The sequence below is a fragment of the Plectropomus leopardus genome, chromosome 17, assembly GCF_008729295.1.
Source record: "Plectropomus leopardus isolate mb chromosome 17, YSFRI_Pleo_2.0, whole genome shotgun sequence".
Classification (NCBI taxonomy): Eukaryota; Metazoa; Chordata; class Actinopteri; order Perciformes; family Serranidae; genus Plectropomus; species Plectropomus leopardus.
Window position 1 is genome coordinate 20,716,777 of NC_056479.1, and position 14,206 is coordinate 20,730,982.

At 39.4% G+C, this 14,206-nt stretch overlaps 1 protein-coding gene across 1 annotated transcript in view; it reads left to right on the forward strand.

The window, feature by feature from the left end:
- The first annotated feature begins 13,275 nt into the window (after positions 1 to 13,275).
- The window catches only part of pitpnc1a (phosphatidylinositol transfer protein cytoplasmic 1a), a 60,244-nt gene continuing 59,313 nt past the window's right edge, over positions 13,276 to 14,206 (forward strand). Inside the window, 1 exon segment of the mRNA XM_042504820.1 lies at positions 13,276 to 13,468. Coding sequence (XP_042360754.1) covers positions 13,421 to 13,468 — 48 coding nt within the window. The 5' untranslated portion in view covers positions 13,276 to 13,420.

Consider the following 14,206-nt stretch of genomic DNA (forward strand, 5'->3'; position numbering starts at 1 on the left):
TGCTTTTACATGAGCTTCGTAGTCACTATGGCGACTGCGAGAGAGAAAGAAAGAGGAGGAAGGAGGGAGACAGATCCCACTGTTGTGTTGGGTTGAGAAAAGACCACAAAGGCTTTAATCATCTGTTTTTCCTCAAGAGGATGTTTAAAGAATTAATGGTGCCTGTGGGATTTTTGAATTTTTGAAGTAAAATGCTGAGCGTCATTCATTTGCGTGTTTTAATACCAGCAAACAGAAGGAGAGAGTAGGAGAGATGCCCCCCCCCATCACCTCAGGTCTCCCACAAACTTAACTCTTTTCAGGGTCAAACACAACACAGCGGTTTCTCTGTGCCCTCAGCTGACGAGAGCTGTGTGTTACTGGAGCTGACACTGCCAGTCTCTTGATGTTCTGTACTGATTCAGCTTGACACGCTCCCCTCACGACCATCAGCCCTCCCACAGCCTCCTCTGTTTCCGTGACCTGGCCATGGCAGCTGTGGCTAAAGGGCATTCCCTCCATAACATGCTGTTTCAGGGTTGACAAAAGTTGTTAGCGGCTTGATATCCAATGGAGGAAATGTGAATGGGTTGAATGCTGGCTCACTATTCCATCATGTCATCCTGCGAGGTTGTCCACCCACGTATGATCAGTCCTGTTTTGGCAATGGTTTTATTTTTACTTTGTCTTGATTTGCATCAAGTCTGTGCGTCACAGCTACGAGTGCTGTATGTGCCCACCTCCTGTTTTCTTTTTTACATGTACTCAATTCCATCTGTCTGACTGCCTCTTCGAGGTGATTTTTTTAAAGGTTGTCATTTTGCTTTCTGTCTACGCACTCGTTCTATTTTCTACTTTTAATTCTTCCACTGGCTCAACTCCCTGACCTTGAAAAATGAAAGAAAGTTAGTAAGAGGTAGAGCGGGTTGTCTTCTAATCGGAGGGTTGATAATTTGATCCCCAGTTCCTCCAATCAACATGTCAATGTATCCTGGGCAAGATATTGAACCCCAAATTGCTCCTGATGGCTGTTCCAACAGTGTGTGAGTGTGTATGAATGTATAAAAACTGAGTTGCAGGTTTCACCTTGTATGGTAGCCTCGGACACCAATGTGTGAATGGGTGAATGTGACTGGTAGTGTGAGAGCTATTTGAGTGGTAAAAATGACCAGAAAAGAGTTATAAAAGTGCAAGTCTATTTACATATCAGCAAAACATGGATATGTTACATTTTCACATTATTATCTTGTAGCGATGCGCTGAAACTTTCCATTTCTCAACATCACTGTGGTAATGGTGTGGTTAGGTTTAGACACAGAAAACAACCGATCGTAGTTGAGAAAAGATCATATTTTGGCATTAAATATCTACTTTTGGAGGCACAAAAGCTACTGCCCTGTAAAATCTGACAGGTTGATATTAATTAAAATAATCCTGGAAACCAATTACCTTGACAAAGTTAAGATTATATAACTACAAATTTTAATTTATGTTTACATCTACGTTTTAAGTTTACTCAAAATTTAGCTGTATTTACTTATTTACAAAATTTTTAAGTAATATTTTAATATTTACTTACATTTTTCAAGCAGTTGGTTTCCTCGAATTTCTTTTTTTAAGTAAAGTCAACTTGTCAGATTTTACAGTGTAGGGAAAAATAACAGTTCTGAGCAATAATTCAGGCCGTTATTTCCACTGAAGGGAATGAGACAAATGATGAGCATGTACATGACGACACATGTCACAGTCACATCTCCCTGTGTCTGGGCAGCTGCGTGTCACATGTGTTAAGTTCCTCACGTCTAGTGTGTGTTTCCAAATGCGACATGCATGTATGAACATGTGTTTATATGTGTGCACACAGTATGTTTGATTAGAAGAGGAGGAGCACATCGAGCGACAGTCAGATTTCCATGCAATCATTAAAGATCCTCAGAGGAGCGAGGCGCCTACATTGTTAATCCTCTACAATTGGGGCCGATGCAGGTGAGTGAGCCCGACTATCAAAGACAAGAAATCGTTTTACAGTGCAGAGATGGCTGCAGTGAACCCACCCCCGCCACCACCACCACCACCACGCACACACACACACAAACACAAACACACACCTTCAACCTCAACTCATATGTAATTTCAGAAGCAATTTGAAAAGCATAGGGTAGATCAATGGTGCTTATCGATAAAAAAAAATCTTTCAGCATTTAAAAATCTGTTGTTTGTAAGACTTGTTAATATGCTTTTCTCTCCCAGTTTCTTCGTTAATCAATTAAAAGACGAGGCAATGGAGGTGGGATGGAAGATAAAAGAGCTGGAACAAAGCACACAGTACAGAATTTGGTGTGAATGCACCCAGTGTCCTCAACACGCCTTAAGATCCAACCACACAGACCACATTCAAAAGTTGTACAGCAAAATGTTCTCATCCAGCCCATTCCCATTCTGAATTTATAAAATAGCGCCGCCCTGTCAGTGCTTTTGGCAAAGGTGCGCAACGCCAAAAGGCACCATTCATTCACGTGCACATGGAATACCACTGGAGGGCATCAGCTGAGAACGCAGCTGGACAGAACCGGTCGAGGTGGACCACACCTGCCGCATACGCATTAAACACAACAGGAATCAAATCTAGCTCTCTCTCGGGCAGTATTGGAAGACATTTCAAAAAAGCAACACTACGTCCTCTGAAATCCAGGACGTCAATTATGACTGTATATACTTAGTTTGAGAAACAAACTTGCATTTTCTCTTTGCTAACTGAAATAATGTATGTGTGACTATCAGTGTATTAACATCACCAAGGACAAAGAGATTTTGGTCACTCGTGGGAGTCAAACTTCAAACAAACCTTATTTCTGTCAAAAAAGAAGCAGCAGTTATCTATGTCCAAGCCTGAACAGCTAGGAGCAAGCTGTTAACATCAGTAATCCTGCAGGAAGGAGCTCATCAATTCATGGCGTGCCTCTGTTCCCACTCCACAGGTGAAAAGGAGGAGGAAGGGTGAGGGGAGGTGTGTGTATGTGCGAGTGTGCCTAACTTTCATCACGGTCTAGACAGCACCATAGAGTCTCTCAGATGAACTCATTAGCCTCCATCCGAAGGATCATTAACTCACCTTTCCCATCTCTTTCTCTGTCACATCCTTACTTGTTTGAACTCTCTCCACTCCTTCCTTTTCATCACCTCTCTTCCCCAGATTTTCTGCTTTTCTCTCAGCTTCCTCCTGCTTTTTTGCCATTGTTCTTTACTAACACTATCCTTTAAAAAAGAAACCACGATCCCCCCCCTAAAGCCCAGATGAAATGGCATTTTGAGAGTATATAGGACTTCAGTTTGGGTGTTGAAAAGTTGGTGTGTCTTAACAAACATGGTGTACACTGACAGGTTAGTTGTATCCATCAGGGAAAGAGAGAGAAAGAGAGACAAAGTCCCCTGTAAAGAGCCTTGAGTATAATCTGGAGCTCTCACAGATACCATGGTATATGAGGGAAACATCTGAAGACACACTGCCGTACCATGCCAGCCATAAATCTTAGCTCTGTGAAGTTTAAAGTCGCAGATTGATTGACTGGTGGATGGATCATGAAATTATTGGTTGAAACTGGTATTTTCTTTTTGGGCCCAGATTCACCAAACCAACATAAACCAACAAACTAGTGGAAACAAAGGCCGACAGTTGCATTGTCTTACATTGCCTGTGTCTCTGCCAAAAAGTTGCAATGAATACACTGGAAAGACTATTGACAACAGCCAGTTAGCACGTATGTGCCAGTATGGGAGCAAATAACTCTCCACATCAGCAGGTGGAGGTAGTCTGTACAGTGAAACTGGAAGATCGATAGGACGTAATCAAGATGCTAGCTAGCACATTAACAACACCACACAACCCAGTGTCGAAGGAATAAATGATATTTACTGTGCTAATGAGCAAGAATACAAACATTCATTCATTTATGCTCAAGACATCAATGAATAAGAAAATTATCTTACCTAATATAACAAATTTGATCTCTTGACTTCAACCTTCTTCACTTCCCTACTTCCATTTGTCTGTTTTGAGCTGAACTGACAATCTGAGCGATTTCATACAGAAACAGGCTCCGACGTGGATTCAACATGCTAATTAGCCAAAATAAAAGTTGACAAGGGTCGACGAGTGCCAACAGCGCATTACACATAGCAAAAACAAAGGTCACTGATGCTCACCAGAGGCACTACATTGGTTGGTTAGTGCCCTTACAGGTAGAAAACATGATCAGATTTGATATAAGAATATGGGTATCTGTCTATATCTATATATCTATATCTATATCTATATCTATCTATTTATCTGTCTATCCATCCATCTATCTATCTATCCATATGCATACATAGGCATGCACAATATGACCAGGGATCAGAAATTTAAATGGCATTTTTTATTTTTCATTTCATGCAACTGAATGGTCAGTTCAGTTTTTTGTATTTCTGTCCATTCAGCTGTTTTCTTACAATGACAGCACACAACATAACTACAGCACTGCTCACATCCACCTGGTGAAGCAATATGAGCAGTCCAACATGCTTCAGTTGAGTCATACAGTGTTATTCAAGGCTCTAAATTGAACAATGACAGTGCGAAATAACTGTACATTGCAAGAAAATCTGCTTGTGCATACAACTGCAGTAATTATGGGAGGTCAAAGTTGAATTATCAAGTCAAATAGCAAAATGGAATAGTTTGGGTGAAATATAAAACAAACTGAAGTAAAAGGCAAAGTCAAAATTTAACTTGGTTTTAAGATAATTAGAGCACCTCACTTCTGTCATATTCTTTATGGCAGTTTGAACACTTGTCTTCTGACTGAAGGATCTGAAAATAGGACAGAGATTGACAGGAATTTTTTTATCCAACCATCAGGTGAATTTCACTTCTAACTGTACTAACTGTGCCAAGTCAGTCATTATTTATTCAACAGAATGTGGCATACTTCATTGAAAAAATTCCATCATTGTCAAAACAACTTTTTCTTCAAGTACCGGTGCAAACTTTTTCACAATAATGAAAACACTTTGTTGAATTTTGGTTCTGCTTTTCCATTTCTATACATCATAAAATTACAAAAGAACAACTTGGAGGAAAACCCATCAGCAGAGAGGAAAAGACACACAAACTGACACAGCCAGAGGGAGATTAACTTCCCCAGCACAAACAGAGAATCTTTAAACTGACAACTTTTTTACATCTCCCACTCCCTGCACTGATTGGCTGATGTATAGCAACCAGTGTCTCCATAGTGACATGGAGGCAGCAGCTTGGCTGTGAGCAGGGGGATGATCAGCAACCCTAAAATGCACTGCGGCCGCTGTGACAAAGCAAAAACATTATGTCTGTACAAAAAAAAGAAAGTCTAGCTCGTGCACAGTCATGCGCAGAAACACATCTAGTATATGCACATGAGAAACATGTATGCAGGTACGTACACATCTCACTCTTCTCCCCTCTAACATCACACCTTAATAGCTGCGAAATGGAGCAGTTGTCGTTTAATCCTGGAGCAGAGATGCAAGCTGAGCCCCAATATGAAAAAAAAGATGCCACATCTCTCACAGCAATATCTCTGCCCTGGCAATAAGTTCAGATTTCATTATACATTATGCAAGAGACAATCTTCTGCTCTAAATGAAATGTGCATGACACCTAGATGGCTGTCTGACCCATGAGATTGGGGGAAATGGGAAGTCTGAAATTACCTGGATAAAAAGGCACATTATGGCTGCCTCGTTTATACGATTGGTAGATTTTTTTTCCCCCTTTGGTAGTGCAGGTCCTGAAGCACCACCACTCCCTACATGTTTGGGTTTTAGACCAGCAATAGGGAAAGCTGAGAAGTGGATTGGATCTCAGTGTATCCATGGAAACAGTCTTGACAATGAAGCGTCAATCTCTGCTCTAAAAGGTTGCATCTGCATGATTGATAAGGATGAGTGCACATTTGGTTAAACAAAATTTGTGAGCAATGTGTTGGTAAAATCATCATCAATTTGTAAAATGTCCACATTTGAACGCAATGACAGGCCATGCAACCTGATGCTGCATTCTCACGGTTCTTGTTGTTTGCTTTTTCTGTGTTTTTCTTATTGTAAATAAGTGCTCTACTGCTCCTTCCCACTATAATATTGCTGCCCTTGAGAAAACCTTTTAAGTGGTAAAAAAAATGTTAAAAGACTCTTCTTGTACTTTTGATAAGACATCCCTTGATCTCTATATTTATTGGAGTGTGTTGCAGCAGGGTGAAGAAAAACAGTACAGAATAGCCCTTTCCAACCTTGACAGGAAAGGATAAATCAGACACACCTGTAAGCCGGGGGAAGGGGAAAAATAACAAAAGCAGCATGGAGGAGTAAAGAGAGCGTAGGAGGAGATAACTACAGGTCTTGAAAGTTTGTTTTTTTACATTTTTGTTCAAAAGAAAAATGAAGTGACGTTTAGATAGGTGAACAGAGTGGCCGTTTTTTAAAGAACTGGCTGGGTTTTTCTGAACTTCCCTGGGATACAGCGAGCTGTTGGAAATGTGCTGATCCCCAGGTAAGGGCTGCAACCAGTTACTATTTCATAACCTTTTCCTAACCTGAATCCTTACTGAACTGCTCAAGACCACACCCTTCTTATCTCCTTTCCGTGCATTGGTCACATGATCACAGCCTTCCAAAAATAAGTGGGTTTTGCAGAAATTACAGGTATGTATGAATTTTGGTGCATTACTTTCTGTAGGAAAACAAACAGTGCATGAGAACAGCCTGACCTTTAAAATGCAGCTCTACCCCAAATCTTTGACTCTCTCCTTGATTTTCTTGGATGTAGCTGTGGACTTCTTTGTCTTTACTGCTGCTACAGAAAGTTAACCATTGAACCCTCTGCAAGTTGGTGCAATTTCTTTCAAAAACGTGGAAAAAGACAATCATGTAAATTTTTGGAGCCAAGGTAAAAAACTGATGTTTATCTCATAAATGTATGTTCTTATTCTTAAAGTGACATTTTTAGGACTACGATTATTGTCATGTCTGTTGCCCAGCTTTTACTTTAAATATGGATAAACTTGCACTACAGTATGTACTTCAAAATACCAGACTAAGCTCAAAGTTCCTTTACAATCCAGACAACAGGGAGCAAAGAGCACATGTGCAGAAAGTCCTTATTTGTCCCAGTCTGTCAACGGAGACAGACTAATTTATCTGCAGACAAACTTTGCCTCATAAAATCTCGCAAAGGTGTTCTGTTTTCAAAATCGTTGCCAATAATGTCATCTCTTAACTCTCATGCTCTGGTGTGTGTTTGACAGCACACATTATTATAAAGAGTGTGTTGGAACAATTGCGCCGAAGTTTGTGGAAGTTTACAGAGTGGGATGTGTGTGTGTCCATGCATGTATCATATGCTGATGAGCAGCAGTCACATCTAAGTGTGAATCCCTGTGGCAAAAACACACACAGCTGAGAATGGCACCTCCCATGTCTTCCAAATGATACGATATATTCATCTCACACCCTGCAGCCACTTTTCTCACGGCCATTCACAGCTCTGCAGAGGCCAAATACAGGCGTTCATGGTGCTTAACCCCTTGATACCTGGAGCTACATCACTTTTTTTGTAAATATTTAAACCTTTGAACCCTGAGTAAATTGTTGCAAATTTCAAATAAACATGGGGACAAAATGCATTGCACAACTTGGTAAAAGATGTTTTACAAATAGCAAGAAATTAGGAGATTTTGAAAAAAAAAAAAAGCTAGGGAAAAACATATTTATAATTATAAAATTACATATTTAAAATAGTTTCCCAGAATTATCATAATTTTTTAACCTCTTTTTCCAAGTCTTGCTGTTTGTTTGATTTTTTAACGTTATTTTTCTTTTTGTTTTGTGTGTGTTTTTCTTCAGGTACTTTTAAACATTTTATTATTTATTAATATATTTAGCTTTTATTGATTTCTTGTTCATTTTTGGGTCATTTCCTCTTTTGTTGCTCATTGCCCTCTTCCAATGTTTTTGAAAGAAATCAAGCAAATTTGCTAAGGTTTCAGAGGGTTAAAGCCTGGATCCAATTTGATGTGGACAAAATTGGCAATGACTGTATTTTCATGCCTATAGGTTTAAAGTTGGATCTAAAATGAAAATAAAAATGTAGGGCCTTTAAATGTGTGTTAGTGCAGTTGGTCTGGATTTTCAGTGTCCTCTATTGTGTTCACAGCAAGAGCAGAATAAGATGAAAAGCAGAACCCACAGATTTTCAGGAGGATCAAAGAAGTCATACTTTTGAGCTTGCTAAGCCCAGATCCTCGCTGCATATCCCAAAAGCACCATGTTGAACTTTCCATGGATTCAATCATCCCTCACCAGAGTGGTAAGAAATTCACTGTTAACACAAAGGAAACATAAAAGACACCCACCCCTGTCCCTCTCAGACCCACCCCAGCTCTATACACCTGGATTTAATGCAATCATTAAACTGAACTGTGGCGACCATCTAACACTAGTGTTTTCTTACCCAGAGCAATGGCTCCAATAAACCCCTTATTAATTTTGGCTCCAGCCCATCCCCCACTATAGGACACGCTGACAAACAAGTTCCTTTCTCCACAGTAACAGTGGACTGACTGGGCTGAGAGGTTAGGAAAGTGACAGTAAAGGCCAACTAATGATGCTGAGCGGCAAGAGGCGAGGAACCCAGGTCTCTTAGCAACAGTTTTGCCTCTCTGCCGACGCTGTGATACAGGCTGGAATAAACAGAATGCGTTTGTGTGTTTGTGTGAGCAGATACTATGTGTGTCTGCCTAACTGTAGCAGGTGTCATCTGTTTGACACTACAAACTGCTCAACATAATGCCTTGTGGCAACTCAGACCAAAAAAAATGGCTTCTGTATTCTTGTTTGTGTGTTTGTGTTAGTGTTTGTCTTGAGTGTTGGTATCATGAATTCAGCTGGAGAGCAATCAGCATGTTCTCTTATTCAGGTCATTGAATACCGACATGCTCAGTATGTTTACATGACGTTGGAAATAGATTAATTATTGTGTGGAATTTTAAAAATACATGTAAATACATTAGTCCGACTGAAATGGTACTAAATCAAATCTCTTGAAATCAAACTAACACACCCAGATATTGGATTGAAGTGAAACTGGACAAGGTGCTCTGCATGTGTTCTCAGTCACCGTGTCGTCCTCCTTCGGTGATTAGGTTTAGGGACTGTTCATTACTTATGAGGGCGGGAGGGGTGCTGCAAAATGGGTCAGGCAATAAAATAAGCACTGAAGAGTGACTTTAATTTTGGCTTAGGTGAAATAATAAAATTGTATTATTTCATGTTTATTTTTAGTAGAAGAAGTCCCACCCCAGCCACTCCCTCCTCTGATGAATAAAGTACAGTCCCGCAACACGGATAAAAGAGCCAAATATGTACAACTGTGGACTGAGATGCAGCAAAATATACTTCTACCACCATTAAAAAATAATACCAGTTTAGGTGTCACCTCTTTACCATTCAAAGCAGCTGACGGACACATCAGTAGACCAGCACCTCCACCGACTGGTGGAGTAAAATGACAAAATTTCTCAGTGGAGTCTGGTGTTTTTGATATAGCAGCTTCAACACTGTTACTTGAACAGAGTGTCTCTATCACCAATCAGAATCAGCTGTATGGGCCTTAAATTAATCTGTAAAGAGTATGTGTGTGCATGTGTGAACTGTTATGTATCTAGTGGAGGGATAAGTGGGACTGATTACAAGGGGCCCCAAAGGGAGGAGGCCTTCAAAAAGCCTAAAATTAAAGGTCTGGTTTCATTTGCAGTCTCTTATTTCTAAGTAATTAGTGCAATAACCATATTAAAACGGGCCGAATCAAATTGGTTAAGAAACTGAAAACTGTATAAAAGAAAATAGTGGGGCCTTTTTTGAGGGGAGTTGGGGGACATAGACTGCTTCTGCACAGGGCCCAGAATTTGGTGCTGAGAGTGTCTATAGTAAAGTGTGTGCATGTGTTGTGACCAAAAAGGAATAAATTCCATCTTAAATTCTCTGGTTTCACAACTAGTACAAACTATTATTCAGCGGTGCTGACATGTTTTTAATAATATGAGATTTACACTTTCAATCATTGCACAAACAGACCCTTATGTTTATGGCTGTGTGCATACTCTGCACATTAATTTGATTCTATGTCTTTGCTGGTGCCTTTGCGATGTCAGTAATACTGAAAAATGTATACCAGGAACTCAAGTTAAGTGAGTGCATTGCACCCTCTTGAGTTGAGACATAAGAGCTTCTGTTTCTTTCCTTTCCAGCACAGAGGGAAAAGATTTATTTCAGCAACTTCAAATCCCATCAGCCACAACACTGAGGAAAAAGTACTCCAATTTTCTGAAAATATAGCCGATATATGTATGTCATTTTCAGATTCATTATATAGTGTTCCTATTCCTTTACTTTTGCACCATACAGTATATCTGCTCAAATATTCAGGATTTAAAAAAACATTATATTTACCTGAAGCTCAAACTCTCAACAGCTGCCCTTCTGTGTACCTAATGAAATTAAATATTGAATATGATTATGCGGAATAATTAAAATATGAAAACACCAAGACCCCTGATGCAGTAAATAACAAACGCAAACATATTGTGCACCCACAAGAACCACAACGCTTTTTCTCATTCTTTTTGATGGAAAATGAAACGTGAAAGTACTAACTTCTTACACCGAAAAGGGCTCAAAAATCTAAAATGCCCCACTGCACCCCTGATATATGTGTGTAATTTATGGGGTGCAAGCACAATTTGTCTTCTCTTCATCTCTGTTTCTGACATAAAGATCTCTGGTGACACCTGCAGTTTAAAAAGAGTACTGCATGTTATGTTTCTCTGCTCCTCTTATGATGATGATGTTGAAGAACTTTGCATTGGTTTCACAATTAATATATCATGTTTTTATTTCAATCTGTTTCCATGAAATTATATCAGATTAGTTTTATTAAACTTATCATTAGTTTTAGGTGGAAAGTTGAAGTAACGTTAACTGAGTTCGAGCGAAGCAAACAGGTCACAGATTTGACCGAAGATTCGAAGGTTGCTAAGTAACCTGAGCTAGTTCGACGAAGTTGTCTGCTATTAGAGAAGCAATTCAAGAACAGAAGACACTTTGCTAAACGACTAAACGAAACAATTACACATACCTGAGGCTAAAACTTACGAGAAAAAGCAAGAACATACCCCTCGTGGTAAGTTACCCAACACTCAGCTCGGACATGGTCAAGGCTAGCTTGACGTGTTAGCTAGTTAGCTAGCAACTCGCTAGCAATACAGCATGTAGCGTTAACTGCTAGCAAACATCGTAGGAGTAATGTTAAAGAACATTGTAACTGGCATATATAGATAAACAAAGTTACTGTGAGTTAGCCGAGGCAATGAAATGTGGGACAACTGTATTAAAAAATGTAGGTACAGTGATACAAATGCGTACTCCTGCCAGTACAGCCTCAATGTTAAGTTTACAGAGCAGTTGTTATTTTGAACAGCGTTTGTGTTGCCAGGTTGTGTCTGGACTATTTGTCTTTTTAGTTGTTTTAACCTCACCAGAATAGAAGAAGAGGAGGAAAAGAGCTGCATAACATTTAATATTGTAATAAAAATGTTTTAAGAGTTGTAACAGTTATAATTATAGTTGACTTTTATCGTTTGCTGTTGCCTTATTAGTTATCAAGAAACTCATGACCATAAATGACTTACTGACATTCTGCAGGCTTGAGGTTTATCACTCTTTTGTAGTGACTTAAAATGACAGTAACTTTCTGATAACATTTAAATAGGCAAATATACTTAAGACATTTCATTAATGACCTGAATAATGACTATTAATGACTCAGCAATTAATGACAGTTTTCACAACATGGCTACCCAAAAGTTTTTCCTTTTGACGACTTATAACTGATCTATAAAGCATTTTAAAACACCAACATCAAAGCCATTAGGTACAATTTATATATAAGTTTTACTGAAATGTATCAAGGGCATGAAAGAGAAAAGCATATTTAGTTTATAGCCAGGTACTCAAACAGCATTTAAAATATAAAAAAGAAAATCCTTGCTAAATTTCAAACCATGGCCAGCCAGAGGAAGTTTACAGTCTATATCAGAAACAAGACCTGATGAGAATGAAGGCTTTCTCCTTTTTCATTTAATTGTGTGCATGTATGCACCATGGAATTACTTTTTTCTTTTTTTAGATTTCTTCTAGACACTCTGTGTAAGATGTATTATTAAAGATAATGTGATATGTTTCCTATCAAACCTGATTTGATTCTTATAGGTCTTTTTATTTAGAATGCAAAAAAGAAATAAAAAATAACCAGAAAACATTCAGAAGTATTTTTTTTTATAAAACATGGTTATACCTCGCTGCATACTGCTGTCACATTTCATCATCTTTCTTCAACACAGGTTTTGTGAGACACAAATGCAATATCCCATATTACTGGTTAAATATCAGTCATGTTATCTGTTTTAACACATAGGTTGTCAGCCCGTTTTTGTCCAAAAAAAATCTTTAATTTGCGAAGCTCTTTGCCTGCTAGGACAGTCCGGGGGGCAAAAAACAACACATAACTTCCGGTCATGTAAAAAAATAAAATGTTATTGAATATTTGAAGTTTGAAACGCCAATATTGTATACCAGATCAAAACCAGCTATAATACACTTTTCTATTACTTGCAGTAGTTATATATTACACCAGTAGTTGCATCGCTTTTAATAGTGATGCTTTTACAGTGAAATCCCTGTATTTCCTGTACCATGCTGTCTCTGTCGTGCTTACTTGACGCAGCTGCTCCACACGGCTGCGCATCCCTGGACTGAGCTGACAGGACAACTCAAAGGAGCAGGAGACACACTGGTGCATGTGGTCAACTGCTTTCAAGTAAACACGGTTAACTAGGAGCGCTTAAATCTTGTAGAGCCAGGGAGCCAACACAGGTTTAATTCCTCCTCAGAGCGGCTACAAGAAGCCACGTGAAACTGCGGTTGTTGTTAAAAGCGATTTGTTTTGGAGTTTGGTGTGCTTAGTGTTCACTTTTCACACTGCAGGCGTTATCCAGACACAGAATTGATGCAGTGGAGTGAGTAATAAAACTGGCAACTGCTGATTTTCCAGCAGGGTTATTTTAGCCCTCAAAAGAACCCCATGTACTTCGGACCTGGTGTGGAGAGACTCGCGTAGGCGCAGCGGAGCCGTTGCAGGACGTGCTGCTGATGCAGGAGTGAGGACGGATTAAGTGAATTTAAAGAGCTCAATGGCCTCGTTGCATTGAACAAATGATTTCAATTAAATGATTGACTTGCAGGATCGCCCCCAAGACTGAAGCCCGACAACCTACACCTTCCTCTGTGTTGCCATCATCATTGTGCAAGGACTATGTTGATGAAGGAGTACCGCATCTGCATGCCTCTCACAGTGGAGGAGGTAGGTGAAGTTTTCTTGGTTTTCATGATGCTTTGCTTTCTGCTTTGTCTTCTGGTTGTCCGCTTTTCCATTACAATTGCGTGGCAAACAGTCACTGAGTTGCAGGTGAGCACGCTTTGTTAGATTCACTGACCCAATTATTGCAAAGTTCAGTGATGCGATTGTCATTTTGCACCAAAGGACATATTGGGCTCCTGCAAGCGTAGTATGGTCAAGCAGTCACCGCCGGGTGGAGCTGCCGTTGTCTCTCTTTTAGCCTTATGCTTTGTGTTTAGGAGAAGTCATACAATTTAAGAGAGATTGTGTACAGCAGCAGCAGCAGCAGCTAAGGGAATCATGTGATTATTATTGCTAGTGAAGGACAAATCGTGTATCTGTTTTACTGAGTATTTTTGACTGATTGCATGCTTTGTGAGAGCTTAAAACTAGTATGTGTAGACACAAATTGCTTTCTACCTCTATTCATAGCTGTCATTCAGTTACTTCTCCAGACATCACTGCATTTTTACTATAACATGGTCACACATTATGAGGACTAATGATTTTCTGTCCTGAATTTTTGGTTGTTTGTAATATTTTAATTGCAGGAATTGAGGCACGCGTATCACTCTGTCTCACAGCTACGTAAATGACTGAAAGGAGATTTAATGCACGTTTCTTGTAATGTCTTATCTGCAGAGACATACAAAGTGTTTGTGTTTGGAGAAGGGAAGAGAGAAGGAAAGGATGAATGAGAGA